Source organism: Nuphar pumila, chromosome 1 (genome assembly GCF_984573655.1).
Source record: "Nuphar pumila chromosome 1, dmNupPumi1.hap1.1, whole genome shotgun sequence".
Taxonomy (NCBI): Eukaryota; Viridiplantae; Streptophyta; class Magnoliopsida; order Nymphaeales; family Nymphaeaceae; genus Nuphar; species Nuphar pumila.
The window spans coordinates 73,315,163-73,342,208 of record NC_143249.1 but is presented as its reverse complement, the minus strand read 5'-3'; the positions used below and the strand labels follow the sequence as shown (position 1 = coordinate 73,342,208).

At 35.1% G+C, this 27,046-nt stretch overlaps 1 protein-coding gene across 2 annotated transcripts; it reads left to right on the top strand.

The window, feature by feature from the left end:
• The first annotated feature begins 2,951 nt into the window (after positions 1-2,951).
• LOC149849030 (zinc finger protein CONSTANS-LIKE 9-like) lies at positions 2,952-12,422 on the top strand. Of its 2 annotated transcripts, XM_090013223.1 has the most exons (6): positions 2,952-2,987; positions 4,937-5,685; positions 8,069-8,296; positions 9,807-10,168; positions 11,290-11,467; positions 11,777-12,422. In XM_090013223.1, the coding sequence occupies exons 2-5, from the start codon at positions 5,101-5,103 to the stop codon at positions 11,417-11,419; spliced, it is 1,305 nt and encodes a 434-aa protein (XP_089869349.1). In that variant the 5' UTR covers positions 2,952-2,987; positions 4,937-5,100; the 3' UTR covers positions 11,420-11,467; positions 11,777-12,422. The 2 variants fall into 2 exon arrangements, with proteins under 2 accessions (XP_089869349.1, XP_089869345.1); XM_090013219.1 differs by having other exon boundaries at positions 11,290-12,421.
• Positions 12,423-27,046: the final 14,624 nt, after the last annotated feature.

Genomic DNA, 27,046 nt, shown 5'->3' with positions numbered 1-27,046 from the left:
CCGAGAGTCACTTCTGTCTATGTATATGCGTAACCACAACCCTCTAACCACGTTTTATAACTCCTGAACGGGTACCAAAACATGAAAGAGACCCGTTACTATTTACGAAGTAACGTGACCCGTAACAGAAAGATCCGTTATCCATTTCTCTTATACTTTTATTTAATCCAAATAAAAACAATAAATACGAGACAAAAAAAACATTAAACTTCGAATGGATATGGCCCTAAAGGGCCAATTACCCGACACAAACCGACTCGGCTCAGCACAGCGGGCGAGCGCATGCGCGCGTGCGTGTGTGGTAGCCATCCCATCCATTTGTTCTTTGAAACAAGTGTTAGAATCTTCATGTAGGTTATAAAGCCCACAACTTTTTTGAGATTCTTCAATATGGGACTATTCCACATCATCAAAGTCCAAAAGCACTCCATAAAGGAGTGATCCCTAATTATTTTCTATATTTGAATTACTTCATCATCTTTTCCTACATTCAACATAATGAATGATCTTTCTCTAAAAAAAACAAAAAAAAATATCATCCACCATTATATTTAGTATCCCCTTTTCCTTTAGCGACAGTTTTGAGCATGCTAAAGGGTATTTTTACCCGTTTTTGTTTCAAAATGCATTTTTTTTGTTTTATGCTCGCAGACCATCCATCAACACACGTGATGGACGGTCAACGCAATTAGGTAGGTGCTCGAGCACCTACACATTTCACTATATATATATATATATAGATAGATAGAGAGAGAGAGAGAGAGAGAGAGAGAGAGAGAGAGAGAGAGAGAGAGACTCCTTAGGCCCCCTTTTTCCTTAGGTCTTGTTAGGCTCTTTCAAAATTCATAGGTTTAAGTAATTTATTTCACATCTAGCACCATTGGGTTTTGTTTAGTGGGCACTGACTTTTGGATAGCCGGAATCTGACAAGTTTTTTTCGGTGATCCAAAAATCAATGGATATGAAGGCATCAAAATTTTTTGGCTCATAAAAAATACATTTTTTATTGAAAAAACATGAATTGATTCCTACTAAATAAAGCATGCTAAAACACATCGAACGGTTCAGATCTATCATAAAACACTTAAAACTATGAGGCCTAACAAGACCTAAAGAAAAAAAGGGGCCTAAAATGTTCAGTTCTCATATATATATATATATATATATATATTTGCTAGAAAAGGATATTTGCCTATTGTTTTTCAATGAAGAATATAATTTTTCAGCTTAAATAATTATAAAAATTATACACAATCAATTTTCCAACATTATAAAAACCTATCCACGTGTTGAAATTAGACAATCCAACAGTCTATTCTAATAAAGTCAAACATGTAGAACACACCTGGATGGTTAGATTTGAGTAAAATATAAAAACATCTTTAAGAATCCCATTATATATATATATATAACATAAATAACATAAAAAGGTGTAAAAATCGTTTCTAACTTGATATTAACGTGTTAAATGCATGATATTTTAAAAAATATTCATTTGTTAAAATATCATGTTTTGAACGCAAAATAACTGGCATTGCAATTTGGAACATTTCCAAAATATGGGTGATCTTTGTAGCAATGCACATGGATTAGAATGTGATGCCACATGTCAAAATCAATCTTTATCCGACTGGTATTCATAATATGACTCGTGTAGTCGTACCTGATGTAACCTTCGTTACCATGCATATGTACTTTTGCGAAATCACTGCTCCCCCCACAACAAAAAAGAAGAAGAAGGAAACAAACAAACGAACACAAACACAGACGTGACGGATCTTTCTGAATATGAACCGATAGAAGAGCAAGTTGGATATATAACTTTCATTTGTATATAATACAGACATGCACACTTGCATATTAATTCAAATGTAGTTCAAATATGGATCAAATCTAGCATGTGATCCATATCTGAACCACTAGGATTTCGTTAATTTGAATCATGGAAAACAAATGACATTCATTGGTCATGAAATCCTCAATTTCAAAATTTTCATTTTCTTGAGTTCTTTGCGATATGCTTGAAAATTTTGAAAAATGAAAGAGAATGAGATTTAAAACATTAAACATCAAATAAAAAAATTTCCCGATATTTTTCTGTTGCACTCTATGCGGTTAATGTCACTGGAATTGTGAAAATATGGCGATTTTAGCATGATACTTTATAAAGCTGATATGACACCAAATAAACACAATATTTTCAAAACTTATTTTGAAAATATCATGTTTTTTCATGATAATAATGCAATAAAAACCATTTCGTGGCATCTTTATATTATTTTTTGTCTATATATATTTTTTATGTATGCTTATACCAGAAAATTTCCCAAAACCCACAATTTTCAAATACAGAGATTTTCCAACAACGAGATATGTGTCATTGATTGGTGTAATATATTCATTTAGAGTAAATTGTCACTATATTTTTTAAAAGGCACGGTTTTATTATGTCTAGTGTCCACCTTAATATCTCGTTTTTTCTCATAATATCTTAAAAAAAAGAAAGAATATCTGGATATTTGTCGCTATGGACCTAGCAACAGCCCAGCCTTGGCCCATACCCAAACCCACGTCGGACCGAGTCACCTAGCTCCAATAGACGGCACGGTTCCGAGTCACCCGCACCCTCTCCCGCAGGACCCGCAGGAAGCTTGCCTGTGTCACCCGTACAACGGAAGCGCTCTTTCCCCGTCGGCTGAAGACGCGGGGGTCGTACGACCGGAACGGAGGTACTCCCGTCATTATCCGAATCTCTTGTGTATCATTTCGTCCCACTCTTTCACGCTCTCCCTCGCCCTTTTCAGATAGCACTAAAAAGGTAGGGCCCGCACCCTCCCCCATCCCCTTCACTTCGTTCCACTTCCGCCCTTCCCCACTTTCTCTCTCTCTCTCTACATTGTAATCTTTCTTTGATTTATTAATTAATTATGTTTTTCTTGAAAGGCGAAAGGCGAAAGGCGAAAGGCGAAAGGCGAAAGGCGAAAAAGGTACAGAGATTGACCTACTTTTCTCATCATCCAATTTTTTTTCTTTCTTTTTTTCCCTCCACGAGAATTCCGACGACTTGCTAATTTTTTCCCTCCTTTCACGTACGATCTCTTTCTTGTGTGTTTCTTTTTTCTTTCATGCGTCTTAGCTCGTATTTCGGTTGTTTAATGACTATTTTTTTCCTTTTTTCGGTGTTTTTTGTTTTGATTCTTGCGTTTAATATCGACTTTTTGTTTTCGTTTTTTATTCGGTAAGAATCGGTCTAACTCCGATGGAATTTGCGTGATTTTATCCTTTTTTCTCGGTTTTTCGTTTTCGGATACGATTGGCTCGACGTGAGTTTGAGTTCGATGGCGGAAAGTAGGGTTTATGTGTGGAATTTGCAGGGGAGAAGTGAGTTTAGCTGAGAGTGTTTGTGTTTTTGGCTTTGAATCTGTGAATTTCATGGAATCTCGGTGCTTGTTGCGTGAAATTGTGGGTGAATTTATGTTTTTCTTCTTCAAAGAGTTTGTAGTTAATGGTCTGCCTCAATCAGTTGGATTCTGTCGATTGGTGGTGCTTGCTGTGGAAAATATGTGGTAGTTTATTGTTATTATAGTTGTTGAGTTTGCAAAAGATATGATTTTTGGTTGAATTATCGTTTGGAAACTTTTGAATCATGTGGCTTTATGATGAACTGTGTGAAAATTTATTTGATATTTGATAATTGATGAATTTTTGCTTTAATTTGATGTTTTAACGACTTTTTATTTCTGTTTTAGGCATGCATCGAGGCTTTTCAGCTAAATTATAATGTATGTTTTTTTAATAAAATTGTGATCAAGTTGGTCTTTTTGGATTTCTAAGCGAAATATTTCCTGTATCTTTCTTTATTTAACACGATCTATCAAAGATCATGGAGATGAGATGTGTTATTGTTCTGTAACAATACTCGAGTTAATATGCATATTTTTTGTAATAAAGTTATTTTCTGTAATTGAAGATCTCAAGTCTCGATACTTAACTCTTCAGGTAATTTGTTAGCAGCTAGAAATATTCCATTTTCCGGGTATTTTTCTTCCTAAATTTTGGTTAACCTTTCATCACAATGAAACTTGGGCCTTTGTCATGTATTTAGTTTTAAGAAATGAAACTTTCAAGGCAACCTGTAACTTGTCATTGTTGGATTGAAAACTAGGTCTTTCATAATTTTTCTTTCATGGAAGGTGCTTTGTTGACTTCTTGCTTTCCTGTAAGGATAGGGAATGTGGATTGAACTTCTGGTTGGCAATTTCTGATAATTTCTTGAATTATCAGCTAATGAACCACAGAAAAGTTGGTGGAATATGGACTGAAAGTTGTAATGCTGAGCTTCCTTATAAGGTGCTAAATTTTAAGTCTTTTCCTTCTCTTAGAGAGAAGTCCTACGTGAAAGTAGCCAATTCGGACGGAGGAATAGTTCCTATTATTCTGCTATCTCACTCTATATTTTAGTTTTTCAAGATATTCATATTCTAGTTGATCTTTGGCTGCCTATTTTACTGCCACTGCTTTTTATCTTGAAGTTGCAAGGATCTTGCATATTCACTCTGAACTAAGCTTGTTGGTGGCCTCATTCTGGTTTTTTCTCCAAATTTATTTTGATCAGCAAGCTAGGGGATTATGACCCCTCGCCCTCACTCTACAGTGTTAAAAAAATACTAACTGTACATTTCAATGCTCTATGGACAGGGTCCAGTCTGGAGGTTTATCCTTCCAGAACATGTAGTCCCCTAGCTTATGCAAAAGTAAAAAAAAAATGACAATGTAATCATTATGCAAAGAAGAATGTGAATCTTTCTTTCCCCATAATGATTGCTGAGATGAATTGGTAGAAATTAAATGTTTGCAACTAATACATAGGATGCCTATAATTCTGTCAGTTTTGTGGTTTTAAGAGGGCAACTAATCGATACTTGGAAACTCTCAGTTTGTCTTTTTCAGATCATGAAAATTTCAAGGTTATGATGGCTGTTCTTGGTTAATGAAGAAACTGCAACGTGATTGAGGTTGGTGACAAGTCCAAAATCTGGTGGTTAATAGAAAGATTTCTAATTTCAGTTGCAGTCTGATTCCTCAGAGTACTTGAGAAAAATGGGCCTCCTTTGTGACTTTTGTGGGGAGCAAAGGTCTGTAGTGTACTGCAAATCGGATGTTGCTTGCCTATGTCTTTCTTGTGACCGCAATGTTCATTCAGCAAATGCACTTGCTCAGCGTCATTCTCGAACTCTCTTATGTGATGGATGCAATTCACAACCAGCTAGAATCAGGTGTATTGAAGAAAAGATGTCCCTGTGTCAAAATTGTGACTGGAACAGGCATGGTGGTTCAGAAACAGCTACAGGACACCAGAAACAGACACTAAACTCTTATGCTGGTTGCCCTTCTGCTGCAGAACTTTCTAGAATTTGGTCCTTTGTTTTGGACTTGCCTTCTTCTGGAGATTCCAAGTGTGAAGAAGGCATGGACTTGATGACCATTGATGAGAACAGTGTTAGTAACTGTTGGGGACCTTCAACCAGCAACACTATGGAGATGAGTATGCCTAACAGACTAGGTGAGCTGGAAACTGCAGATAAGATCAACTTTTGGATGGGATCTTCTTCGTTGCCTCCTTTGAACTCTATGTCATTCAGTGTGGATCAACAAGTTGGAATAGTGGACCCAGCTATGCCCAAGGTGAGGTATCATCATATTATTTCTGTTCTGTGCAATCTAGAGACAGAGTTAGCTAAAATATTTCTTTGGCATAAAATGCATTTTATTTAGGCTTTTTTATGAATAAAATACCCGTAGATACATCTATTTTATAAGAACAATACAATTTTTATAAGGGAAGAACAATTACTCTAGAAAGAAAAGCACATTCTATGAAGTTTGATTTTCATATTGTAGAACGTTAGGATTCTATTCTCTAAAAGAGTATTTCTCCTAAAGCTTCAGAAGTTTGTGGTTTCATGCTTCCAAACTAAGCTTCCAGAATTTAAGAAGCTTATGGTAAGAAAAGTTATGGTTTGTAAGGGCATGTTGGCTTGGCCACTTGCTGAGAATCATTCTCTCACATTTGTGAAGGCTTCATCGTTTTCAAGAATTATTCTCTTACATTTTTGAGAAAATGATTCTCACAAGACTTACTTTCTCGTGTCATTGCAGACATGAGAAAATGGGGCTGTGAGGGTTGGAGCTCATGACTCATTTCTCAAGAGAATTTTCTCATGGAAGTTGTTCTTATGAGAGAATGATTCTCATGAGAATCCTTCAAAGGGCCAAGCCAATGTGCCCTAAGAGAAAAGTTTGTTGGAGTGTGTTGGAAAGGACTAAGCCAATCAAGTGGAAATATGTGGACAAAGATGGATATATCCAGGCAGCTTTAACCAGGAAGTACAATAAGGCCATTTGAAAGATCAGAATAATTTTGGTTGATGTTTATTTTTAGCTAAGCTGTTTCACATAATATATGTATAAAATGCCTTAAGAAGCATTTCTTGTGAACTTGACCATTGACTAGAATAATGACAAAGCAAGGCCATAACATAAGTGACAAATGGGTGCACAGAAATCAGGAGAAACTCGAGCTCATTTGGAATATGTTTTCATAAAATATTATCCTAGTAAGATTCAAATCAGCCTCAATAAACTATATTAGATGTGATGATGCATCTTTTGACAATAGGACAGCAGCTCTTAAATGCAATATATACACTAGTCAAAATGGAAGAAAATAACATTGCCTTTTGACTTTCAAGAACAGATATGATGAACACATGCATTATAGATGACACTAACACATACTGCAAAGTGCAAACACTGGATCAAGGTTTAAAAACCTGGAGACTCAGGACTAGACCCAGCCATGCTTGACTTAGATGTGTCATGCTAACTTTATTCTTGGCCAAGTCAAGTTGGCTGAGTCTTGACAGAAACCTGATCAAAGGTATTGGGTTTACCAGGTTAGGTGCCGACCGAGGTTTACTTCGGTGAGTCACTGGGTTGACTCACCCTGTTTTAAAACAATGCAGTGAATAAACTACTTGCTGAAGTAGTTGCAGCGATATAGGTATGGATGATGATAATAAATATACTTGTGGATGTACTAAAGGTCCTCTCTTCTATGTTTGGTGTCACTGTGTAATTCAGCATCTGATCCTTCAAGGCATGAGAAGACATGAATATGATATTCCAACTAGAACTTTTGTTCACAAGAAGATAAAAGTTCCATACTTCATATCAGTAGTGCATTATACGTTAGGAAAGAAATGCATATTCAACCATCTAGACATTATTGCAATAGACCCAAATCTTATGAAAGCAGATGCACCATAACCAATTCTAATGGAACCAAATTACAGAATCTGGTTGATTAATCTAACAACATATCTATCCTATATGTGAAGTTTCTGAATTATCAAACAGTGAAACAGTCTAATATATCTGAAAAGCATACAGTAAACAGAGGGAATGCATGAAAGAATGTGCTGCAACTATTCGATGGAGAAGGTTGGAGTTAGAGGTTACACTGATGACAGTAATCCTGGAGCTATGTAACATGGACTCTTCTAACAGGGCACCACACCCGCACCCAGGCTGGTGCGACACTTGGACACAACTTCCTTTGTGTTAGGTGAAGTCAACCAGGTCCATTTCTATCCAAAAGTAGATTCAGTTAACCCTAATCAAGTCTATTTTTATCTATATTATATATATAAATACATAAATGCATACACATATACGTAGTGCTAACTTAAAACTATTAAAAATTATATATATATATATACCCTTCCCGCACCCCCGCACCTATGTGACATAGTCCTGGAGGTGTAGGGTGATTATTGTGTGCTATCCCTTGAGTTGATGGTGTTAGATGTTCCAATAGAGATCTGGTGGGTCAGCAACTGAGACAGTAGGTCAGTAGCATATAGTTTACTTTTGATAGGTGTGCTTGATATGTCGTTTTTGTTTTTTCCCCATACTTGTGTATTATGGTGTGTACCTTGATCTCTCTTAGCCTTTTTATATAGGTTGGCTTAAGAACTTCAATTTTTTTTGCTGATGCTGTTTGCAGTTATCTTGTGATGGGATGAAAGACGTTGGAATTTGCGAAGATGCTGAACTATATGAAGGTTTTAATATGGATGATGTTTACTTAAGCTTTGAGAACTATGAAGAACTCTTCGGCAATTCTCGTAATGACTCTGAACTTCATTTTGAGGATGGTGATGCTGATAGCCTGTTTTGGGGAAAGATTGTCTCTGCTGCTGATTCACATGGTCAAAATGAGATTGTCTTGGAGGTTTTTTCCACTGTTTCCTTATTTCTGATGTTTGCTTTTGAATGATTTAACCATGTTAAGAACATTTATGTCTCGACCATCCACCAAAAAGATCTTTGATCTCTCACTCTTGTGCACCACAAATCACTGTGAAGGTCATACTGGATCAGCATATGACAAAATAATTGTCAATGAAGAGCTTGTCAGTATGCCTAATGGTCATTCTATGTTTCTAGGGAGGATTATTTATTGATTTTAGAAATTTGAGTTTTATCAGCCATAAATATATTTAGTTCACAAAGCAGTGTTTGCTATCATCTTTCAAAATCCTTTTTTGATTCTTCAACTTGAGATACAATGCTATTTCAGTGGTTCCATATGCCAACACACTCAATTGTCATGCATTCATTTTCTTTCTATGTCACGGGATTCATGCTTCACCTTTTTCTGAACATAATGTTCTCGACTTTTGGTAAGTTCACTTAATCCACATAGATGCTTATCATATTATCAACTTTGTTCAGATAGTCTTTCAAAGATCATCCAGAACAACATAATTAGTGCTTATTGCCCATTCCTAACTAAATAGACTTGAACTTCAAAACTTAAAAGTTGATACTGATTACAACAATATCGTACATAATACTAAAACTTGTTTTCTTTGATGGTCAAGCTGGTGGATAGCCCCCCAAGGGTTTCGAACTGGAGACCCGTCAGTTATGATTTTGAACATTATACTACAACTTGGCATAATTTTACTCAAGGACACCATTATGAATACAGACAGTTTCATCAGGCAACAGAACCCAGGGCATGCACAATATGATCCCTTACATTTAAAGGGCTTATAAAATCATGGAAATAAAAATTTGATGGAAAAACCAAATCATTTATACAGTGTAGTTTCCTTCCTTTTAAAACATTTAATAAAAATTATCCATTATTTGGAAAAGGTAGAGTATCTTCTGTGTCAAGACATTTGCACTAAATTGTGCAATTTGAAGACCTGTTGGGATGAAATTATTCACCTTATATTGGCAATTCACTATTCTACTCACTTATAGGAACAGCTAATCTTATTCTATCCTTTTAGAAGCTGGAAGTGAACTTTTACAGTGCATAGCTGTAAATGAATCAGATTCTGACTCAGGCCTGCATGTGATATGTATTATAGTATGTAGGCCAGATTATAGGACTAGGTATGCCCTGGCCTGATGATAGGAACACTGGTTGAACGTGGACCCTTCCACAACCAACTAATTTCTCCTATGAAATAAGATAAATTGCTGGACTATTCACAAAAAAGGTTTAATGCCAACTAAGTAAAATTCAACTTTAATATATTTCTTCGTTGTTGCTTAACAGAATTTCTTCTCCAACTTCTACTCAAGGACTAGTCAAAATACACTTGGACATAGAAGAAGATGATGATTCAGATTATTATGTGATATTTGTTTATTAACTCACATGGATATTTTCAATAATTTGATTTAAGTGCTGCTCTTATTCTTCAATCTGTTTTCTTTGTTAGGCATCTTCTTCAGTAGCAGAACATGCAACTGTTGAAGAGTCCCTTGCTGCTGGCCCAACAAAAAAAATGCAATCTGCATGCAGAAGTGTGGTTTCTGCTGATTCAGTTATGTCAAATCCTGGCCTTGACACTGACACCAATCTATGTTTTCCACCAAGGCAAGCTTGCTCGAGCCTGTCACTTCCATTTTCCGGACTAAGTGGTGAAAGCAGTGCTGGAGATCATCAAGATTGTGGGATATCATCCATGCTTCTCATGGGAGAACCTCCTCCTTGGTTTCCCAGTGGTTCAGAGAACTCACATCCTCAAGCTAGCAGGGATAGTGCTGTCAGGCGTTATAAAGAAAAAAAAAAGACTCGCAAGTAAGTGTTGCTGTTTAAAGTTACGAGTCTAAATTTTGAACTAGTTAATTGTTCTTTACCCAGTTATGATATTTGATTGTATAAAACTGCTAGTTGCTTAACAATTCCAGGTTAAATAGGTTAGCAAGGTGCTGTTTTAGGGATTGGAATGGTTGGTCAACCTCCGTTCTTGGTATTAAAGTGCAACTTGTGTGTGTTTGTGTTTTGAATTAGATGCCTACTAATATTTTCAAATAACAAACATGGTTTGGAATTGAAATGCACAGAAAACATTTAAAATGTGGAACATGGTTGCGCTTTGGTTTTGAAATAGGAGCAGTAAAAATAAGTGGGTACAGAATGTCCTTTGTTTGGAAAATAACTTGCAGTAGCTTCCAGGAATTTCTAAAGAATACTTGATTTTTGTTCTTTTCCATATTAGTAATTTAGAAGTTCTAATAATATCCTTCATATCATAGGTTTTTGGAATTTACTTTTTTGTGTTCTCTGCATGTGGCTGAGTGGTTGGGTTCGTGGAGGGTGGGTATATCCTTCTCGACAAATAAAAAGTTCAAATTATGCTCTTAAAATTGCCTCTTCTTACTCCATATTAGTAGGTTTTTGGTATTTACTTTTTTGTGTTCTCTGCATGTGGCTGGGTGGGTGGGTTCGTGGAGGGTGGGCATATCCTTCTCGGCAAATAAAAGTTCACATTATGCTCTTAAAATTGCCTCTGCTTACTCCTGCATCAATCAATGGGCCTGAGACAATAGCCCAGTCCATTTCTTTTTCCTCCATATAATCAATTAATTCTGACAACCTCTAGGTGGTCTTTACGCAGCTTGGTACAAGATACTGACTTAGGACATGGTCTCATGGTAATGAGAATAATTGTTTTCACCAATCTCATTTGGCTTCAATTCTAAATTATTGGCAAAATTTAATGAACTTGGGTTGGCAAGCTACTGTCTGTGAACTTTCTGATGAATGTGACTGACTCGGGCTCCCCATTATTCCAAGTTAGACTGTAGAAGCTGCCCTAGGTCAGATGCAGGTTGTTCAGACAATGTGATGAAAGGCTGCTATTCAGTTTTTGATTTTTTCTTTCTTGCATTTTATTTATTTATCTAATCTTTGAACAGGTTTGAGAAAAAGATACGATACGCTTCTCGCAAAGCAAGGGCTGACATCAGAAAACGTGTGAAGGGGAGGTTTGTCAAGGCTGGTGAGGCTTACGACTATGACCCATTATGTCAGACAAGAAGCTGCTGAAAGGATCTCAGCGTCCTCAACTAAGTACATAATGAAGCTGGCAAACTGGTATATTGAAGTTTGATACAAATATATGCCATTTCTGTATATTGCTAGGTTGGAATTCCCTGGGTTCAGAAGTTTACCACAGAACTGTCACCATAATTGTTCTTCCACCTAAATAAAAAATGGCAGCCATTTAGGATCTGTATGAGGTCTATGCGTTCTGTGCCAAGAATGAAGAGAAAATATGACAGCAGCAACCTCTGAAAGAAAACTGAGTGGTATTCTGGTGCAGGCTGACTGTGAAAAGAAAAATAAACAAAAAGGAAATGATTAATATTCAAGGGGTCCTTATAAGTATTTTTTTTTTCATAGGTAAGGGGTCCTTAAGTGTTGTAGCTGATGTAATTCTTAAGTTCAAATGTCAGTGCCATTTTCCCCTGAATGAAGTTTGGATCTCCTTTTCGTAAGCTCAAAATGGAAGTTCAGAAACAGAAAAAAACAAATGTGCCACAGGGAACTGGAGGACGCAGTTTTCAGTTGCTTGAAGACAGTTGACTTCTTGAAACCTCAACAAATTGTGATGTTATTCACTCAATATCGTAAATATTTTCATTGCTAAGGATTTTGAATTATTAGGCACTGATTTGGTGGAGAAACTCTTATCAGTGTTTATGGTTCTTACCGCTTTGCCATAATGCCAGGTGCTGTGGCAAGAACTGCGAGTATACGACTATTGCAAGGAATCTCAATGTATGTATGTATTGAATACTTTTGCTTTGTATGTACATTTTTGACGAAGCGGTTGTAAATTGTAATATTATGCTGTTGTTTTCATATTGTGCTCTTGGCCTTTGCATTACACAAAAAAGATGCAAAGCAAAATTGGAGACATTCACATGTTAGTGTTGTGATGTCCTTGGCTTTCGCACTCTTACCGATGGTTGCAAATAAGGTATTACGTTCACATATGTAATATGACATTCGCAAGATGTCATGCGAATCTCTTTTACGTAAATAATCTTTTTGGAGATCTACAAATGTGTCTAGACATTCTCACACGTAATATGTTGTGGATTTTAGTCAAGTTCCTAATTCGAAATGACCATTGCAAATAATGTACGACTTTTGTGAATCGTGCCTGCGAATCTCCCTGAACGAATGAACGAATATACTCATATGCCAACCTACTAGCCATGGTTGGATTTTTTGTCGATACTACTTGGGACTCGGCCGTATCATATCGGACCGGGACACTAGCGAGTAAAAAAACCGGTAAACTCTTGACCGAAAACCACCTGATTTCTTAAAAAAATTAGGTGACTCAGCTGAGTCATGAGTGACTCGGCCGAGTGTAGTACGGAAAAACCTACTCGAAACCAGCCGAAAAGGCGCCGAGATTTGTATGAATCGGCAGATTTAAAACGATACAAATCGGCCGATTCAAGTTTTAAGTAAAAAACGAAAACCTACCCCTTCTCATTCCTCTCTCTCTCTCTCTCTCTTCCTTTTTCTTCGTTGTGTTTGGTGGATCATCGTCTCGAGCTCAAGGAGCGAATCAAGGGTAGTCCAGAAACCCTAGATTGATAGTAGGAAAGAAGGGTGGAAAACAATGACGGTGAGAGCCAGAGGAGGAGGATGGGAGAGGGTGGAGATTCCGGCGAGGAAGAGTCGGGAGACGAGCCCCAAGCGGATGAAGGTGTGGACGGAGCCGAGGGAGAGGCAGAAGCGGAGGGTGCCAGTCGTCTACTACCTCTACCGGAACTGCCAGCTCGAGCACTCCCACTTCATGGAAGTCCCCCCCCCCCCCCTCTCTCTCTGTGCGAGTTGACACCTCCCTCTCTCATAGTCTAGCCTCTCATGCCTTTTTTGTTCTTCCAGCCCTCATCCACTCGTTTGGGAGTCTATTACAACCCTCTCTCATCATCTATTGCGACCCTGTTTTGGTGAGGAGTGCGTTCGCTTCATCATGCCCAATTTCCTTTTGTCATTGTAGATGTAATAGCCCTAATGGAGTCAAGGTATCTGTTCTCCCCTTCATCTGTTCTTTTTCTTTTTTTCCCAGATTTTGATGTGTGGTTCTGATATCGATCCATCTTTCCTAACTGGTTATTTGTTTAGTCGGCATTTCTTATCTTCATTTACGGATTTGTGGTTCTGATATCCTGTTATTCTAGCAGAATATTTGTTTTATGATGATTTAGACAATTCTCGTTAGTGCTTTCTTTTTTCAAGATTTTGATTTGTGGTTCAGCTATTGACCATCCATCTCTCCGAACTTGGGCATTTGTTTTTCCGGGCAGTTCTTATCTTTATGTACGGATTTATGGTTTTGATATCCTGTTATTCGAGCATAATATTTACTTTATGATGATTTAGAGGATTCTTTTTGTTAGTGATGTCTTTTTTGAAAATTTTGATTTGTGGTTCTGATATTGATCCATCTTTCCTAATTTAGGTATTTGTTTTTTGAATCATTATCATATTTTTGTTATGAATGCATATGCAGTAAATACATAATGTTGCAGTAAATCATATTTAACAAAACTTGTTTTTTTAGTTTTTAAGATTGATTTAGGACCTCAAGTTAATTTGACTTTTATGGTATAAACTCATTATATATATATATATATATATATATATATATATATATATATATATATATATATAAGTTATATTTTTTTAATAAATTAAAAGAAAACCTTGACTGAGTCACCGTCGGGTCATCAAATTGCAAATAGGCTATTTGATATTGAGTTTTGAGAAAGCCATCCATGTTACTAACTAATTTGCCAATTTGTTGAAACAACACAATTATTAGGGATGAATACATTGTGAATTTATTTTTTGGTTGTTAAGAGCATTAAATGTGATTCTCCAATTGTTTAAAAACTGATTTTCTACACTTTAAGGCTATTTCGTATAAAGTAGGTTTTTTTGTGATCCCCATCGTGGTCCTAGTAATTTGTGTTAATCCTTAAAGGTTTGGATATAAGAGCACATAACCATTAAAAGGCTCTTGAGAGACAGTCTTCTTGAATTTTTACATGTTGCAGTGTAAAGTCCATCGTTGCACCACTCGTTGCACGACTCATCAGGTTACATGTAAGTATTTTTAAAATAATTTTTTATGTTTTTATAAATAATGTGATATAGGACATATCGTGAATAAAATTTTATTTTGTAGGTAAAGTGGTACTCATACAAAGACGTGGGGGTGGATACAAAGATGTGGGGGTGGAGGAGAATCAGGATGTGATTGTACAAGCGAAAGACATTGTGATGCAAGACATTTGGTTGCACAATATGAATGAAGTAAAACACCAAATGTTCGATCGAGTGGTTAAGCAATTTGAGTTTGTTCAGTAACTACCCTATGACTCTTGGACAGTTAGTAGAATCGTCTTGAGTAGAACGAAGGATCAAACGAAGAATTACCTTACAATGTTATTCTCTATATTTAAAAATTAGCACAACGATATTGAAGATATCAACTTGTCATCTATGGTATGTGCTTGCGATGACAAAGATGTAGTTGCTGATAACCTGCAGTTTGCAAGCAGTCTCTTCACAAAAAGAGGCATTGAGAACGAGAAACTTGGTGTGAGGAGTTTGAATCAGAGGAGTTGGCTCTTGCATTGATTGAAAACTTTATGTTGAAGAAGCTACTTTAAGCAAACGAGTCTATTATATAGATTCAAATTGACCTTATCCTTAATAATAATAAGACTATCGAGGAGCTACGAGCGTGCTTGATGCATCCACAATAGTGACTTATTTTTTATTGTTTTGTAAATCATTGTAATTAAGTAAATCATATTTTTTAAATAATTATAATTGCAGTTGTAATTGATTTTGTGTTTAATAGTTTAACTTTGAATTGTGAATGAATGTATATAGTTTTGTCTTTGAATACCTATAATAGGTGAATTTTGTATAAGTAAATTTTGTATATGTTGTAAATTTGAATGTTACTCTATATAAATTTGAATTTTACAAGTGAATTTGAATGTTACAAATGAATTGTGTATTTGTTGTAAATTTGAATGTTATTCGATATAAATTTGAATTTTATAGGTAAATTTGAATGTTACAGATAAATTTTGTATATGCTAAATTATGAATTTGAATGTTGCATGTAACTTTATACACTGTGGCTAAAGTTAATCAACTTTTCACAAGGAGATATGTAAACATGATCAAGATTTGCGATGATGAGAAAGTCTATAAAAAAGTTTTGCGAACAATGATCAATATTTACATAACATAAGGACTTTCGGGACTTTTACAATAAAAAATATGTAATTTTTTTCTTAATTATGTGATTTTCTTCTTAAATATGCGAATTTTATTTTAAATATATATATTTTAAATATGTAAAATTTATTAAAAATATGTGATTTTTTCCTAAATATGCATTTTTTTCTTAAATATGTGATTTTTTTTAAATATATGATTTCGTCTTAAATGTGTTTTTTCTCTTAAATACGTGATTTCTTTCTAAATATGTGAATTTTTTTCTAAATATGCAAATTTTATCTTAAATATTATAATTTTTTATGTTTTGTGCATGTCCTTATTAAAGAACATTAAACCTCGAATGAAGTTAAAAATACAAAATTTGCAAAACTTTTGCCTGTTTAAAGAACATCCAGAACTTGTAAAACATAATTTATAAAATATCAAATATTTTAAAAATATCTAAAATTTAAACTTATAATTTAGAGGACAATTCTATCAAATTTACATCCAATGTTTGACAATTCTGTCAAATTTATAATAGTAATAAACGTATATTCTTTATAATTGTTCACAACTCTGTTTTCAATATCTTGTCATCCAGCACATCATTGTTCGATGTCTCCTTATCCTTTGCTTTTTAGACTTTTTGTGTTATATAATTGTCCATAAAATTTTATCATACCCTTTTTGTAGTCTATTACATAATTCTAAAAAAAGACTTATTAGCAAATAACTAACTATAGTTTACATAGAAAAACACAACAAAATAAGACATATAAACATATATTTGCATGAAGTTTAATTCGGTGTTTTTACCTAAGTATTGCATGTGTAATAAGATAAATATACTACAATTATACCTGTAACAATTGTATATCAAGTTAAGAATACATACATGTATGAATAGAGTTACAAAGATATGTAAAATAATTATTTGTTCTCTTGTTGAGAAATACCTTTCATACGATAGACCATCTAATCGGTGTAACAGTCATAGCCAAACCAATCTACAAAAAAACAAATATGCAACATAACATTAAACATGCAGAGTACAAGAGAGAAATGAGTATCTTATTGAATAAATAATGTTATTGTACTATTTCTTTGATGTTCTTATTGTAATGCGTGTACATGTGAAATGACAGAAATACCCCTATCGGGTTTTACAAAATAAATATATATATATTTATATATATAGATAGACACATAGACATATATATATTATATATATGTGTATGTGTCGTAATCTATATATATAGATATATATATATACATCATATTTTAACACCCCACCTCAAACACATGGTGGAATCACCGAGAGTTTGCTAAGGAGGAAGTAGAAGCGAGGCGAGGGCAAAGCTTTGGTGAAGAAGTCCGCCAACTGATATTCGGTAGGAACATATGGGAGTTGAATGGTGCCTCGTAAGAACTCATCTCGAACAAAATGACAGTCCATCTCAATATGCTTCGTTCGTTCATGAAAAGTGTGATTGCTAGCAATATAAATGGAGCTCTTGTTGTCACAACACAGCTTTGAAGGAGTTGAGAATGAGACACTCATATCTTTAAGTAAGCTTCTTAACCATATAATCTCAGTTGTGGTAGTGGCCATCGCACGATATTCTGTTTCGGTAGACGAGAGAGAAACTTTACGCTGCTTCTTACACCTCCAAGAGATAAGCGACTCCCCAAGAAACACACAATAGCCTGTGGTAGAAATACGATCATCGGGGTTACCCCCCCAATCAGAGTCAGTATACGCAAGTAAAGTAAGAGGTGAAGAAGAGGATAAGAATACTCCCTTAGTTATGGAATTTTTTAAGTATCTGATAATCCTCATTACTGCTGCCATGTGAGTAGTGGTAGGAGCAGTCTGAAATTGGCTTGCACTATGAACTGCATGTGAAATGTCAGGCCTGGTGATAGATAAATATGTTAAGGATCCAATCAATTGACGATAAGGCGTGGGGTCTGCTAAAGGAGTGCCATCATTGGCTCTCATCTTGGCATTGATCACTTCTGGAGTCTCTACCCTTTTGTCATCTGTCAGCCCAGACCTAGCAATAATGTCAGAGGCAAGCTTCATCTGAGATAGGACATACCCCTTGGGGGAGTATGCAACTTCAATTCCTAAGAAATACCTTAGAAAACCCAGACCAGACATATCAAAATTTTTCTTAAGAATATTTTTAATAAGATCAATACCTTTCTTATCATTACCTGTGATAATCATGTCATCAACATATAATAACAAAATTGTTATGTATTCATTAGAAGATTTAACAAACAAAGCAGTATCTGTGTAACATGAGGAGAAACCATTATCAAGAACTACTTTGCTAAAAAGATCATACCAAGCTTTTGGTGCTTGTTTCAAACCATAGAGAGCTTTGTTTAATTTTAGAATATTACCTTTCCCAATTTCAAGACCCGGCGGAGGGTCCATAAGAACTTCTTCACACAGAGTTCTATTTAAAAACGCATTTTTAACATCAAGTTGATATATCGGCCATTGTTTGATGGATGCTAAAGCAATTAGGGTTCGTACACTAGTCATTCTGGCTACAGGAGCAAAGGTTTCTTCATAATCAATCCCATATTCTTGGGCGTAGCCTTTTGCAACCAAACCAGCTTTGTATCTTTCAAGAGACCCATCACATTTGGTTTTGACTTTATATACCCATCTACACCCAATTGTTTTTTTTCCTAAAGGTTGAGGAATAATGCTCCAGGTTTGGGCCTTGTTAAGAGCCTCTAATTCAATTTTCATAGCTTCAATCCAATGTGGGTGATCTTTACCTTCCTTGAATGAGGTAGGCTCATGATACGAATGTATTAACATGAGACAGACCCTATAATTCGGAGAAAAAGATTCATAAGACACAAATTTTTGTGGTGGCCTACTAGTACGAGAAGATCTCCTAAGCGGATTGTTATCAATAGATTCTTCTAAAGAGAAGTCTTGAGAGTATATGTCAATAGCAGGTTGATGTTCATTTCCTATCCGCCGGGTATATACATTTATATCATTAAGGTTTTCATTTTGGGAAGTATTATCATTATAATGTACAATTCCATCACAACTAGTATCACAAGTAATTGCCTTAGGGGATTCAATTCTAGGAGCTAAGTCAAATAGAAAAGAATAATCGATGTCTTCCTTAGATGTGTGGATATCGAAACCATTTTGTTCTTCAATAAAGTTTACATTTCTCGATACATATAATTTATTGTTTCGAATATCATAGCATCTATAGCCTTTTTGATTCTCACTATAGCCAATGAACACACATTCAATAGCTTTAGGTGACAACTTATCTTGTCCTAGACTAAGTACAAAATATTTGCATCCAAAGATTCTTAGTCTATTAAAATCTGGAGTAATTTTAAATAATTTTTCAAAGGGCGAAACATTTTTTAAAGAAGAAGAGGGCATACGATTCACAAGATATGTTGCGGTGAGAAGAGCTTCGGCTCAAAAGTTTTTAGGAACATTTTTAGACACAAGAAGAGTTCTTGTGGTTTCGATTAAGTGTCTATGTTTCCTTTCCGCAAGACCATTTTGTTGCGGAGTTTTAGGACAAAATCGTTGGTGCAAAATTCCATTTGTTTTAAAATAATTTTGAAAATCTTTAGACATGTACTCTCCCCCTGAGTCGGATCTAAAAGTGGCTATATTGTGTTGAAATTGATTTTGAACAAGAGCGTGAAACTCTTTAAAATTAGTGAAGACATCGGATTTATTTTTGATAATGTAAACCCATGTGTATCTAGTAAAATCATCAATAAAAGAAACATAGTAAGAGAAGCCCCCTTTGGACATAACGGGTGCCGGTCCCCATACATCGGAATGCACAAGTTCAAAAGGCCTTTTTGACACAAAATTGCTATGAGAATATGGAAGAGAGTGAATTTTTCCAAGAATACAATCATTGCATGTAAATGTATTTGTATTACAAAATTTTTCCAAAAACGAAAAAAGGTACAACTTGGAAATACTAGGGTGTCCAAGTCTCTTATGCCAAGTCTCAATATCTTTGGATTGAACATGATTACAAAATGATTTGGATGACAAAGACAAAAAATCCATATAGTAAAGGTCCCCTCTTCTATGGCCTTGCCCAATCCGCTTCCCGGACCGGAGATCCTGCACATAGCAATGGGTTGGTGAAAACGAGACATTACATTCAAAATCGGTAATTTGAGAGACGGAAAAAAGATTTAGATTAAGTTTTGGAATAATTCAGATTTTGGGAACAAAAAATTCTTTGTTTTGGTCATAAGTTTTCTCAAGGTTTCCAATGCCTTCAACATTTAAAGATGTTCCATCGGCGGTGGATACATATGATTTAAATTTATTGAGACTTGGTTTTGATAAAAGTGATGCATTTGGAGTCATATGGAAAGAGGCACCCGAGTCAAGAATCCAAGAAGTCATACCTGGAAAAGAGGAGATGGCGACACCGAAAGTGGAAGGTGAAGAGGATGATGTAGAGGCGTTCATCTTTATAAATTGTTGAAGAGTTTCGGTTAGATGAGCGATGGACTCCTTTATGTCACCATCCTTCCTTGAATCTTCATTGATGATTGGAGGAGTTTCCCCCACGGAAGCCACCTTCTTTTTGAATCTAGGGCAATCGGGCCGAATATGGCCCGGTTCATTACAATTATGACAAATGATTTTTCTTCCTCCACCACCATTATTCTTCCAAAAATGTGGTGGTTTATATGATCTTACATTATTGCCGGGTCTAGACACGGCATGCACTTCGTTAACATATCTTTTCAAGGCCAAACGAGTTTCTTCTTGACATAAATCGGCCAAAATATCGCTTAGAGGAGTAGAGGCCCTATGAAGTAGAGATCCTCTAAGTTGTTCAAATTCGGGACGAAGCCCATGAATAAATTGAAAGAACCTCTCTTTTTCCATTTGCTCTTGTCTTATAGCAATAGCACTTCCTTCCCATTGCGGTTCGAGAAGGACAAGTTCATCCCATAAAGAGGATAGGGCACTATAGTAGTCCCTAATGCTCATATCACCTTGCTTGGTAGCTCTTACCTTCTCTTGTAGGAAAAAATGCCTAGCAAGGTCTCTTTGGGTGTACATGCCTTTCATAAAAAACCATGCTTCATTAGCCTTTTTGAATTTTGCAAGGTTTGCACAAATCTTCAATTCGACATTATTCATGAACCATGCTAAGATTTTAGCATGTTCACTTTCCCAATCTTCCATTTTAGAAGAATAATCAAGAATAGCCTTTTCTTTTTCTTCTTCGTTCAAGGCTTTTTCCTCACCTCCTTCAAATTTAGTTAACTTCAATTGTGGTTCCGGAATGGTTCCACATACGTAACCCCAAAGCTTTTTACCTTTGAGATTATTCTCCATAGCGGCCGCCCACATGCGGTAATTGGTCCCATCCAATTTGAATGAGAGATCGATTTTTGCATCTTTGTTGGCCATTTAGAGAAAAAGAATTTATAAGACAAGAGAGAGGAGAGGTATTACTTGTCAAGGGAGGATCCGATGAAGCCTTCTTAACCAAGGCTCTGATACCATGTAATGAAGTGCCAAATGAGAAGGGCAAAGTCTCCAAGCGAAAGCACGGAAGCACGCACATACACAAGAGGCCACAAAAGGGCAAAATAAACCACAAAAGTGGTCAAGCACAAAAAGAGGTAAAAAATATATTTCACTTCATAGAATGCTTCACTAGAAGCTTAAGAAATACATGGGGTTGTGCCCCTTATTTATACACAGCAAGGGACCCAAGGAGGGGCTCCCATAGAGTCGTTGGAGCCCCTCCAACGGTCATATTTATGACCGTTGGAGGGGTCCAACGACTCTATGTGGACCCCTCTCAAATGAATAAAAAAGAAAAACTAAAAAACAAAAAAGGAAAAAGAATAAAGGAAAAAGAAAGAAAAGAAAGCATATCAAAGATATGCGTGTACATGTGAAATGACAGAAATACCCCTATCGGGTTTTACAAAATAAATATATATATATATATATATATTTATATATATAGATAGACACATAGACATATATATATTATATATATGTGTATGTGTCGTAATCTATATATATATATATATATATATAAATACATCATATTTTAACACTTATATGCATTAGTTGTGTACTTTATGAAATTGTACATATTGAACTTTTTCATATTCATATTAATTTTCGAAAGAACCTAGTGTTGGTTACCCCAGTTGACATAATTAAGACCTGCAATATAAATCGAGCTTAAGGTCATTGTGCATGTGAAAATTTATGTTTTGTAAGTATGCAAAGTTGTCTAACGGATACTTTGTTAAATTCAAAGAAGGGATATAATAATTTGCTAGTCTCCAAGCATTCACGAGCCTCATCTTGTATCCTTTTTGTTTTGATTATTTGTTGTGAACAATTAATGTTTATCAGTTAGTTTTTATTAGTCAGTAGAAAAATAACAGAAACATCACTTTTGAGACTCAGAGAGAAATACATGGTAAGGTAAATGGTCATTGGTAATTTTGCTCCTATTATCATACCCTATATGTGGGCACTTGCAGTCTTTCTACGAATCTTTCTAAATACTGAATAATCAAAATATGTGATATATTCATGTTATATTCAAATGAGTCTACATATAAACATAACAATGAACAAACAAACATGCAAACTTAACACTTAAATCACTTGCCAAAATAGTTTCATCCTAATTTATATTTTTTTGGCTCTTTTGGTTGTTGTGCATCTTTTCATTCTCATTAACCTATTTTTATCACTAATTGAAGTTTAATATAACCACATACATGGTTGTATATACACGTGACTTGGGACGTTCATTATACTTCAAACATCACAACTGGGTCCTTGCTTGGGGATGGGGGTTTAGTTTCTATTATGCTAACACGTTTTTCTTTATGTGTATAAGTATTCATCGCGAAATACCTAATATATAAATAGAAGACATAGACATTTAAAATAGTTTATTAAAACATAATAGATAAATATAAAAAAGTGATTTATTAAACAACTTTTAACAAACACATATTTTGCAAAGCATAGGTACTCAAATATATTATTATTCGTGCTTCTACTTGTTGTAACCAACTTCACCATAAAAACTGCACTTATATGACACAACATCCTTGTGTTATGTTCTTCGCCTCTTCACTTTAGAGTGCCCTACTTTACGAACCACTTTTGGTAGATAGACAAGAATAAGAGTCGATAAAGCGATGTGTGAGACATCATCTACCATTGGAATGAATGAATATGCATTATATGTACCCCGATATGATTCAACTGTAAAAAACTTATCACAATAGTCCTTTAATAGCTTTTCTTCGTATAAATGCATATGATTGCATGCTCGTATAGAATCCTGCTAACCTGTCACTCTTCATAAAAGCATAGTTGCTTGTCAAGATCACCACTGTAACCGTGAGATTGATCGCGGGTTTCGTACCGACATTGGTGTCAATGTACTACTTATACACATACTTGTTGTGCCTTTCTTTTCAATTCGTCGAGTTTTTTTTTTTTTACTTAAGGCACCACTATGCCTGATATTTTCTGCTCAATAATCTTTCTTTTCTCAAAAGATTTCATCAGCACAAGACAAAGTCTTTCAATAAGAGGAATTAGAAGTTTGTCACATATGGCGATAATCCATGAATTAGAGCTCTATGTTATATTAGATGTTAAACAATCATATCTTTTTACTAAAAAGTGATTGTTAGCTCAATATTTTGGTTTCATGTTAGTAACAACATAATTGTATGCAACTAAGTCTTGCTCTCAGATTTTTTGAAGAAAATAAGTGCATTGTTGTCTGATGGTTACTCAAGTTTCACTCTATCAAATTGCACTAAATGGTGAACCAAATTTCTTAAAAAAATTCTCTATCAAGTGCTTTATGTAATATCCAACATAACGTATAGACCATGTGTAGGGAAAAACATACTTTAGACCATTATGCCTATTTGAGATAATTGTAAATTTTAATCTCTTTATATTCCTCGAAGACAATGAACTCTTCCTTCATATGCTTCAAAAATCACACTCATGAATCCTTTGACTCCTTATCTATAACTACAAATGCTATCGAAAATATTTCACCACAAGGATCAATAATATGCATCAACAACAGTATACTCATATATCTGCTTTTTAAGAATATACTATCTACTATAAGAACTGAAGGACATTTTTTAAAAAACCTATTGATGCATGAACAAAAAGATAATAATAGATATTGAAATTAATCTTTCTGTTTAGTTTGAATGTACCCTAGAGATCCTTGGTTAGCCTTCATTAAATAATCCAAATAGGTAGAAAGCATCTTAAAGGACTCTCCGAATGAACCATATAACACCTCCCTTATTTGTTTTTATCCTCGCCATGCTTGTTTGTAAGTAACCTCCAGACCTTCCTCGTGTCTGATTTCATTCATGATTTCTTTTGGAGTCATCTTTGGATAATCATGTATGCGCTTGTGAATAACACTTGAAATCCATTTGGATTGCATTTTTTCACTACAAGATTGTCTAGGGATCTGCACGCTCGCTTTCATACTTCTTCACTTGAAAGAATAATGATCCACACGCCTTTATGCAATGGATCTTCTAGGGGCAATCAACTATAGTCTATAGGTTTTTTCTTATACATATGACAGTGATTTCATTATTGCATCTCTTTAAGAATTTTGCTTTATAATTATTCTTGATCACATGATCTTTTTAAAACAAGTAAAAGTGTTAAAGATAATTAAACCTTTTGTCAAAAGAAATTGTTTGATTGTTTGAGCATGTTATTAGCCATTGAAAATGTTACCAATTAAGTTTTTCATTACATAACTCCTCGTATAACTATGATGCCTCCACTTCAATGATTTTTAATTTGCTCTTTACTGTATGAAAATTCATTGAACGAGAACGTATTCAACGTTTCATTAGTGTAAAGACATAAAACAGTTCTAGTTCTACTGCTCAACAAATATTCATATAACTTGTACAACATACCAAAGGTTCGACTTCTCAATTATCATTTGTGCATCTTTTTCACTCGCCATTATTTGTCAAGTCATTAGTATATTGGTCATTTCATATCATTTTTTAGTCTGGCTTAGCAAACATGGTATAATCATCATCATTTATATCATCAAATTCTCTATTGTCTACGTCATCACTGTTACCACTAATTGACTATTTTGTTGTATAAACTAAATCAAAATTCATTATATTTATTACTTCCTTTGTTTCTATGCATACAATATTCTTGCATTTTCAACTTTCAAGATTAACCATAAAAATATAACATTCATCATCACACCTATATCTCAAGCATAAATTACAAGGTAACATGTACCTAGTTTTGTCATCTACCCTAGAAGGCTGGATGTCAGCGATGTTACTGCGATGAAGATTATTATCACTAGTTTGATCATGTAGTTCTATATCCTCTGCAATGATATTCTAATCATGTATAATATCAATTATTCATGAAAGTTCTTCATTGCCTGTATGTTAAACATTTTTATCCCTAATCGGTTTGGGCAACTGCATGCCTGAGCTCAATATTTAGGACATCAATATCGTTAACTATTTGGGATAGTTAAATGTTTGCCAAAAAACTGAGTTTGATCAATGGTGCCTGAGATAGATAGACATTTTTCACAGGATTCTCATTATTCCATTCATAATCTGCTTCATGTATATCGCTTTCAACTATTTGTGTAGCTTCACAAGCAACTTCTTGTGCATCTTTATGCGCAACTAAGTAAATGTTAATATTAAATAACATTGATTTTACATCATCATCGTTTAAGACATCTATTTATATATGTTGGCCGTCTAATTTTGGAGAACAACTATACCGGAGGATCACTGACTCTTTTGCATATTCGGTTTTACGAGACTTCAAAGCTATACATTTTTATAGTTATTATTTTTTGATACAACTATAGATCTTCAAGTAGGGTGATCAGTGCTACGATAGTATACTTTAACCCTTTCAGAGGTCATCATTAACTGTCTACACCAATCACACAATATGTCATTTATCTAATGAAAATAGCATATGAGAAAATAACATCCATATATACTTTATACATTCAATTAGCATAACTACCTACAACAACCACTTTTAAAATCAATTATCCATAATAACCCCTAACTTATATTCAATGTTTGTGTACAGTCAACCCTAACCCCATTACACCAATACAAAAACAGTCAATATTACCTCCGAATATTGTTAGACCCTCTAAAATCTTTGATAAAGAAGGCCTAGAAGAGGGACCGAAAGATAGGTTTGGATTCATAATGCACGAATATTGGAATTTGAGCTCGAAAGACTCAAGAAGATTGAACCTATGATTTTTGGATTGTGGGACCTGTGGTTCATATGTCGAGGGGTGTTAACCTTGCTGGACGTGGTTGGGGAGTGGTTTGAGGTTTCTCATGGGTGCGACTAGTGCAAAACAATGAGAAATATGGTCAAACGACTAATCGGGTAGGTGCAGTTTGGGCGATAAGTCTTGGTTAAGGTCTTCAGTCAAAAACTGAAAGGACCTGGTCCACGGGTTCTAGGGTGACCTATGGACATGTGTAAGGGTCTAGTATAAGTTCTAAACAAAGGAAAATGGTGCCAATGGTTAGGGTTTACCAGCTTAGGAAAATATGGTGAATTAAGTACCATATAGGGTGTGGTTTTGGATTTTAGGTTCTAGAAAATTATCTAAGGATAAGGCTATGGAGATGTTACATAGGTACCTTGGTAGTTTATCGTAGGATGAGAAGGGGTTTCCCATGTTTTGAAATTCAGACACATGATCTGCAATGTGAAGACACCGATTAGCTCTCTAAAGAAGCAAAAATGCATGGTCTGGGGCACTAAAGGAGCTTGGGCTCTTTCGAAGGATGGATCGACCAACCCTTAAGGGTCTGGCCCTCACATGATCCTCTGATATGCTCATAGGAGAGAGAAGAGAGGGAGACGTGAGAGAGAGAAGAAGAAAAAGAAGAAGAAGAAGAAGAAGAAGAAGAAGAAGAAGAAGAAGAAGAAGAAGAAGAAGAAGAAGAAGAAGGAAAAGACACCCAAAGAGAGGGGACGACTAGAAAGAGTGTATGAGAAATCAATTCCTTATTCAATGATGCTCGAGGGGATTCTCAGACCTCTATTTATATATGGGAGGTCTGGAGTAAAGTCCATAATTATTAAATAAAATTAAAACTATCTTATAAACTCAAAACATCCTCCAGTTGTAAAAAAAATGTACTACTAGGCAACCAAAACTAAACTAGAATAGGACACTAGAGTCTTATCCTGAATTAAACTCTTCATGAGTCTAAGTCCTAAAAAATAAAAAACCAATCAAGGAAAATTGGACTGGACTCTATGTAACC

Excerpts from the sequence above, each read along its gene's own strand:
- LOC149849030 (XM_090013223.1), top strand. The coding sequence starts at position 5,101 with ATGGGCCTCCTTTGTGACTTTTGTGGGGAGCAAAGGTCTGTAGTGTAC. Across the intron at positions 5,686-8,068 it reads TGGACCCAGCTATGCCCAAG|TTATCTTGTGATGGGATGAA; the intron begins GTGAGGTATCAT and ends TGCTGTTTGCAG. Across the intron at positions 8,297-9,806 it reads AAAATGAGATTGTCTTGGAG|GCATCTTCTTCAGTAGCAGA; the intron begins GTTTTTTCCACT and ends TTTCTTTGTTAG.